General features: G+C 30.6%; 2 protein-coding genes across 3 annotated transcripts; both read left to right on the plus strand.

Moving 5' to 3' along the window:
- The first annotated feature begins 627 nt into the window (after positions 1–627).
- On the plus strand, positions 628–3075 carry LOC108462299 (heparanase-like protein 2). Of its 2 annotated transcripts, XM_053020780.1 has the most exons (7): positions 628–901; positions 994–1030; positions 1124–1308; positions 1621–1854; positions 1943–2132; positions 2401–2500; positions 2577–3075. In XM_053020780.1, the coding sequence occupies exons 3-7, from the start codon at positions 1278–1280 to the stop codon at positions 2625–2627; spliced, it is 606 nt and encodes a 201-aa protein (XP_052876740.1). In that variant the 5' UTR covers positions 628–901; positions 994–1030; positions 1124–1277; the 3' UTR covers positions 2628–3075. The 2 variants fall into 2 exon arrangements, with proteins under 2 accessions (XP_052876740.1, XP_052876739.1); XM_053020779.1 differs by having other exon boundaries at positions 628–1308.
- A 1905-nt stretch (positions 3076–4980) lies between these two features.
- LOC108464604 (KIN17-like protein) lies at positions 4981–7017 on the plus strand. Its single transcript, XM_017764969.2, has 2 exons — positions 4981–5167; positions 5499–7017. Exon 2 carries the CDS (start codon positions 5530–5532, stop codon positions 6712–6714), a length of 1185 nt encoding a protein of 394 aa, XP_017620458.1. The 5' UTR covers positions 4981–5167; positions 5499–5529; the 3' UTR covers positions 6715–7017.
- The last annotated feature ends 525 nt before the right edge of the window (positions 7018–7542 follow it).

Raw genomic sequence — 7542 nt, forward strand, 5'->3', positions numbered from 1 at the left:
AGGCAAAAATTTGCTGAACCTCGTTAAAATTCTGGTGTTCTTTATTATTTATTTTGCATATTTTGTGAATGTGATTGTAGTGATTTATTGTGCTATTAAATTACGATAGAGGGATATTCTGCTAGGAAAGACTTGGTATTTAAGTGATCTTCGTGATCTACCTCTCTTTCCGGAATTGAACTTGGTGTGATTTTTCAAGACAATAATTTTACTCTTTCACACGCTTCAGCATAACATATATTAAAATTAAATTATTAATTATGCTATTAAATATTCATGTTAAAATTTTATATTGGTATCAATTTCACATTTTATCTTTAAAATAATTTTTATTAAAAATCACATTTTACATCTAATATATTTTTAATTCAAAATACATAGTGACAAGAATCAAGATAATTGAAGCAACTAAGCAAACAAAGAAACTAACCCGTATATAAAAGATTAATAAATAAATTATGAGGTGATGAAAGTTAATAAAAATTTTAATTAAGGTGGATAAATTTTATTACGATGGATGACAGTGGTTACAAGAACCCAAAATCATTTTTTAAAATTTAACTCGAACAAATATATTGGATTCAATTCTATTCGAATTCCATCTCACTCGACTCGATTCGAGAAAATTTCAAATAAAGTTAGGATGATAAAATAAGATTCGAAAACTCGATTAACTCGAAAATTTTCGATTCGATCCGATTCGATTCGATCGAATGCTCACCCCTACTTTTGTCATGCCTTTTGGTCTCAAAAGGCTGAAAAAGTTGAAATTGTGGTTGAAGGAGCAATTTCCATTGCTCAAACCAATGAAGATTTTATTTGTTTTACCCTTGATTGGTGGCCTACAAACAAGTGTGATTACGATCAATGTCCGTGGGGTCAAGCTGGACTTTTTAATTTGGTAGTTTTATTTTATATTTTGAGTATATATTGATTAAAGACGGTTTATTTATTTAGATGTTTATTAATTTATATTATATATTCCATATGTAGGATTTGAAAAACAAGATTCTTGAAAAGGCTGTAAAATGTGAGTATTGGAGTTGTTTTAATGAATATTTTTTCTACTGATATAGCAGCTTCTAATATGCTAATTAACTTTGGTGAATAATTATGGTTTCAGCATTTAATCCTTTGAGAATTAGAGTTGGATGTTCATCAAGATCAAGTGGTGTACAACGTCCGAAATAATGTTGAAAATTGCCAACCATTTCAAAAACAAGACAAGGATTTCTTATTTGGTTTCTCCATTGGATGTCTTGACATGAAGAGATGAGATGAACTTAATGAGTTTTTCCATCAAACTCGGTACATATTTATGACATCTATGTTACTTTAAAATAATAGTTACGATATGAGCTTCTTTTTTTTTATGTTGTAGAGCCAAAGTTACATTTGGTTTAAATGCTCTTATTGGAAGAAAAGAGTCTGAAACTGAAAAGACTCTTTGAGTTGGTGATTGGTATTCACGTAATGCTCGAGATCTTATGAGTTATACAATTTCCAAAGGATATAAAATTGACTCTTATGAATTAGGTATTTAATTAATATTAATATTTTTATGTTTTCAAATTAGTTTATATATTATTGACTTTCATCTAATGCAATTTCTTTTTTTAGGAAATGAACTGTGTGGATCCGGAGTTAGTACTAGGATTGAAGCTAAACAATATGCAAAAGATATGGCAACACTTGAAAATCTTGTAAAAGAGATGTATCCAAATCCTAAAACTCAACCTAAGATTTTAGGCCCGGAAGGTTTCTATGACAAGAAATGGTTCGATACTTTTTTGGATGCTTCAGGACATGATGTTATTGATGGAGTTACACATCATATTTATAATCTTGGACCCGGTATCTATCTATATGTCAATTAAAATATTTTTTTGTTTAATTTATTATTTTTCCCTAATTTGTTTAATTTTATTGATGATTAATGCAGGCAATAACCCAGATGTGGTTCATTGTGTCCAAGATCCATTTTTATTGACTCAAATTACTCAAACATTTATAGATGTTCCAAATGCTATTGACAAATTTGCACCATGGTCTGGTGCATGGGTTATTGAATCGGGTGGAGCTTATAACAGTGGTGGCCAATTAGTGTCGTATACATTTGCATTTGGCTTTTGGTAACTGTTTTTTAAATCTTTTATTAGTTGATTATTTTCAAGGCCCTATTAAAATCTAATGATTAACTTCTCCCATAGGGATTTGGACCAATTGGGAATGACATCAGTTTATAACCACAAAGTTTATTGTAAACAAGTTTTAACGGGGGCAATTATGCTCTTCTTAATACTACCACATTCGTTCCTAATCCAGATTATTACGGGTAACTTTAATATTTTTCCACCGTATTTGTTGTTAATTTTATTTGTTAAAATATCTCTTCTGCAGTGCGCTTTTGTGGCATAAAATTATGGGAAGTAAAGTTCTTTCCGTCACGCATAAGGGTTCTTCATATTTGCGTGTATACTCTCATTGTGCAAAAAAAGAGGTAATTTTTATTATTTTAGTTGACTCAATTCATTTTAATTTATTTTTTATTTATTAAATTTTTTGTTTTGTTGCAGCCTGGGATTTCTTTCGTTTTTTATCAACTTATCGAAAAATACCTCGTTTGAAATCGATTTTTTCCATGATTTAAATTTTAATGGTGGGAGTCCAAATTTTGAATTTAAAGGACATAAAGAGCGAGAAAAGTATCATTTGACTTCAAAAGATGGAAATATCTTAAGTAGTATTGTATTGTTGAACGGAACAACATTAGAACTTTCAGACTCATTGGAGATACCAGAGTTGAAGCCAAAGCTTATGGATGGTTTGAAACCCATTAGCATCATTGCTCATTCAATCGCGTTTGTAACCATAAGAGATTTCAATGCATCTGCATGTTCTTAGGATTTTATCTCTTTTAGACCAAAATTTATTAATTTTATTCATTAGGTAAATTTAGGATTTCTTATTTGTGAGGAACAAGATTTATTAATTTCATTGTTAGGTCAATTTAGGTTACCATATTTTTTTAATTTTTAATTTGTTCCTTCTGAAGAAAATAAAATTTTCTTTTTATTATTATTTTACTGTTCGTTTTCTTTTCTTTTTTAATTTCTTTGTCTTTTTACAAATTTTAAAAAATTAAATTAATAAATAAACAGTAAATGAAAACAAACTTTCTTAGATAAATAAAATCATGTCTCTTTGTCTTTATCTTCAGTTAATAATTTTGTGTTCATGAATTTAGATCCACCTATGTTACTGGTGTTCATAATCGAGTTGAGTCGATTTTGGATTAAACTTATATATGGATATGGTATGGTGTTATTCATTGTTACTTAAACTCAATCTGGTTTAATATATGAGCTTTCAATTTTGTGTAAATTCGATTATTTTTGTAAATAGTTAACTCAAACCTTTTAAATATTTGATAACATATTTATATGTAAAGAGTTTTAAATTCTGGTATATTATTTTTATTTTTAAAAATATTTTATTTGTTTATATTCTTTTATTAAAAATTTTAAACGTAGATAACATATTTTTTAATACTTACATTATAATATTATATATATTATAATTGATATAATTTTATGTGATAAAATTTACGTAATATAAAATATAATACAACATTTAACATGGACCAACTTTTAATATTGAAGGTGAAGGCAAATATACATTTTAAACTCGATTAAGTATTTTTTTGAAAGACAATTCTTGAACATAATATTTTTAATTGCGGTTTGAAATTTGAAAAAAGTGCTAATATTGGTTTTTTTATTGGCTCGATAATAAATTTAACATTTTAATATTTATAAATTTTATCAATTTAATCCTAAATATAAAATTAATTCTCAATATTTACAATATTTATTATTTTAATTCAAATTCTAACAAAAATTACTCATGTGATTGCGTTTCATTCAACAAATAGTCAACTGAATGGTGGAAGTAAAAGATGGCGACTTGCAAGAATATGTAGGCGACTGCAGTGTATGCTTTTCTTCAGCTAACTCTTCCCATCTTTTTAATCCATCTTTATTAACTCGTTTACTAGTTAAATAATCAGTTCATAAAAATATAATATTGAATTAAATAATAAGATTCATTAGTTCAACTCAACTTGATTCAAAATTTTTTTACTCGATTCATTTCAGTTTGAAAAATTTTTAAATTAAATTCGGTTGCTAAAATAAGATTCATCAACTCAACTAACTCAAAATTTACTAACTCGATTCGACTCAATTGAATACTGATAGTTAATGACATATGTCCTTAATTCTTTGTACCTCTGTCAAGGATTAAGATTTCACTAATTTTCTTCGCAATTTTCAAGTTCCATGGTCACTCACTCACTCTCCATATTTAAGATTTTTCCATTTTTTTTAAAAATATTACTTCTTTTGGGTTAATTATTTTTATATTTAAATCAATTATCGTGTTGGAATATTATTTCTTCTGAATCTATTATTTATATGTCTAAGTCGATTGTCATGTTAGAATACTACTTCTTTGTGACTGATTATTATAGTGGAATATTGTTGGAATACGCTACTTTTTATATGTTTAAATCAATTATTGTGTAGCACGTTTAATTTTAGTTTAGCTCCCATAAGATTAACATCCCGAGTCCGCCACGCTTAATAAATTTGATTTCAATAATATCAGCGTAATATATAAAATCTTTATTTATACTTTATATTAAGTGACTAATTGAGTTAATTTCACATATATTTAACTCAATTAAAAATTATCAAATTCCCAATTCAATTGAGAAATTATAAAATATTAAATTATTTTAAAAGACAAAAATATATTATAATGATTATTTTAATTTTTTATATGTTGAAATAAAATTTTAAAAATATAGATAAATTTTTAATATCTTTTAACTTTATAATTTCAATCAAGCTTTTATATAAATATTTTATAAAGATACGGTAATTAGATATTTTATTATTTATTTACGCCATAATCTTATTTTATATTAAAAATCTCAACTTTCGAGAAAAGCTTTTCTAAAATTTCGTTTAAAATTTGCCGACTCCAGCTCTCCTCCCACATCCTAGCCGCCGACCAAGCTTCTCCTCCTCTTCCTTCGCCTCCAGGCCCTGACCCAAAGCTTCTCTTGCCTTGAAGTTTCCGAAAGTGCAGGAAATTAAATAAGGTAATTTTAAAAGCCCTAAGCTTGAAGGTTGATTTCTACTTGAGACATTAGATTTTCAGTTATCTGATCTCTGCTATATTTGATTTTTGTGTGTTTCCATTCAACTGTTTGTTTCTCGGTCTCATCTCATAATCTCTCTCTGTTAGCTTTGTTGAGAAGGCGAATTTTTTTAAAGCTATCGAGTTAGGAGGAAATTCAATATTTTTCCCTCATTGATTTTCTGGTTTAATTGTAGTTTATGATTGATTTAATTTTTGTTCAATTGTAATGCCTGCTTAATCGTCATTGTTTTTTTCGTCAATTGTAATTTCTGCTTAATTTATTTTTCCAGACCCTAGCTAGGGTTTTCGATTTGTTCGCGAATGGGAAAAAATGATTTCTTAACCCCCAAAGCAATCGCAAATAGAATCAAAGCCAAAGGTCTCCAGAAGTTGAGATGGTACTGTCAAATGTGCCAAAAGCAATGCCGAGACGAAAACGGATTCAAATGCCATTGCATGAGCGAATCTCACCAACGTCAAATGCAGATCTTTGGGCAAAACCCTGACCGGGTCGTATCTGGGTACTCTGAAGAGTTTGAACGGAACTTCCTCGACCTTATGAAACGGAGCCACCGGTTCAGTCGGGTCGCTGCCACTGTTGTTTACAATGAGTTTATTAATGACCGACATCATGTTCATATGAATTCGACCCAATGGGCTACGTTAACTGAGTTCGTTAAGTATTTGGGAAGGACAGGGAAATGTAAGGTTGATGAGACACCCAAAGGTTGGTTTATTACTTATATTGATAGAGATTCAGAGACGCTTTTTAAGGAGAAAATGAAGAATAAAAGGATTAAATTGGATATGGTAGAGGAAGAGAAACACGAAAGGGAAATTCAGAAGCAAATTGAGAAAGCTGAGCAGTTAAAAAACCCTTCAGAAGCTGAGGAGAACGAGAAAAAAGCTGTAATCAAAGAGGTGAATTTAGAGAATGGAATGAAAATAGGGTTTTCTTTAGGAGGAGGAAGTGTTGTGAAAGGTGAGAAAGGGGAGAGTTCGAGTACTGCTCGGTTGGTTTTTGAAGATGAAGAGAACGAGAAGATGAAGGCAAAGGCGAGGATTGAGAGGAAAGAAAATAGTGGGAGAAAAAATGCTTTGGAAGAGTTGATGAGGGAAGAAGAGAAAGCAAAGGAGAGGAGTAATAGGAAAGACTATTGGCTTTGTGAGGGGATCATTGTGAAGGTGATGAGTAAGGCATTGGCGCAAAAGGGGTACTATAAGCAGAAAGGAGTTGTGAGGAAAGTTATCGATAGGTATGTAGGTGAGATTGAAATGCTTGAGAGTAAGCACGTGTTACGAGTTGACCAAGAAGAGCTCGAAACTGTGATTCCACAAATTGGGGGTATGGTAAGGATAGTAAACGGAGCGTATCGTGGGTCAAGTGCAAGATTGTTAGGTGTGGATACAGAGAAGTTTTGTGCAAAGGTGCAGATAGAGAAGGGAGTATATGACGGCAGAGTGCTTAAGGCTATCGAGTATGAGGATATTTGCAAAGTTGCTTAATGAGTTATGCCTGGAATTCTGGCTTACAGTGATGGAATTTAATGTTTATGCTCTTTGTCAGCTGTTCGTCGAAAAAAACTCCATAGTTTTGCAATGCATGGTTCTTGTTTGGTAATGTATCCTTTGCTTGATAAATGCTAATAGTCCTTGTTGAAACTTTATATCAGTTATCTGGAAAACTTTCAGCATTCTACCCCTACATTTGTTGCACCTTGTGATGCCTTATTGTTTGGTAGCTTGTGAATTTGATAATATTTGCCTCCAAGTTAATGTCAAATCTGTGGAATGATTGTTGTGTGGTAAGGTGGTAGCCAACCTTATGAAATGTGATCTAGGTTCCCATTGATAGCAAAGCCCCATTTCCAACTGAAATAGCTAGACTTCTGCCTATAGCAAAACTTGTTTCTGCTAGAAATTTTGTTTCATGCAGTTTTATTAGTGTTACAATGCTTAGTGGCCTTAAGCATCGGGTATACATGCGCTGTTGATTGGATTTTGCATAGACTTGTTCACCGCCTGGATCAGATTTTGATCCGATCTGTTTTATATCATCTTATTCAAGCTCGGGTCCGAGTTCGATGATTCGTTTTAGAACTAATAGTCTCCAAAACTTGTATATGCAAGATGGATTTTTCACTATAATGCTTTGAACAGCCACTGTGGATATTAGTCAGGTGGCTAAACAAAGGCTTTCTTATGATCAACTGTTTTTGATGTTTTATCCATACGGGTGAACTTGGGTAATATTTTAAGTTCATATTTCTGGTTGAGTCAAGTTTTAAAAAGTATAAAATGGATTAAAATTAAGGGTGTGCATCCAATTGGTTC

The sequence above is a fragment of the Gossypium arboreum genome, chromosome 10, assembly GCF_025698485.1.
Source record: "Gossypium arboreum isolate Shixiya-1 chromosome 10, ASM2569848v2, whole genome shotgun sequence".
Taxonomy (NCBI): domain Eukaryota; kingdom Viridiplantae; phylum Streptophyta; class Magnoliopsida; order Malvales; family Malvaceae; genus Gossypium; species Gossypium arboreum.

Excerpts from the sequence above, each read along its gene's own strand:
- LOC108464604 (XM_017764969.2), top strand. The coding sequence starts at position 5,530 with ATGGGAAAAAATGATTTCTTAACCCCCAAAGCAATCGCAAATAGAATC.
- LOC108462299 (XM_053020779.1), top strand. The coding sequence starts at position 1,278 with ATGAACTTAATGAGTTTTTCCATCAAACTCG. Across the intron at positions 1,309-1,620 it reads GAGTTTTTCCATCAAACTCG|GAAATGAACTGTGTGGATCC; the intron begins GTACATATTTAT and ends TTCTTTTTTTAG. Across the intron at positions 1,855-1,942 it reads TATTTATAATCTTGGACCCG|GCAATAACCCAGATGTGGTT; the intron begins GTATCTATCTAT and ends TGATTAATGCAG.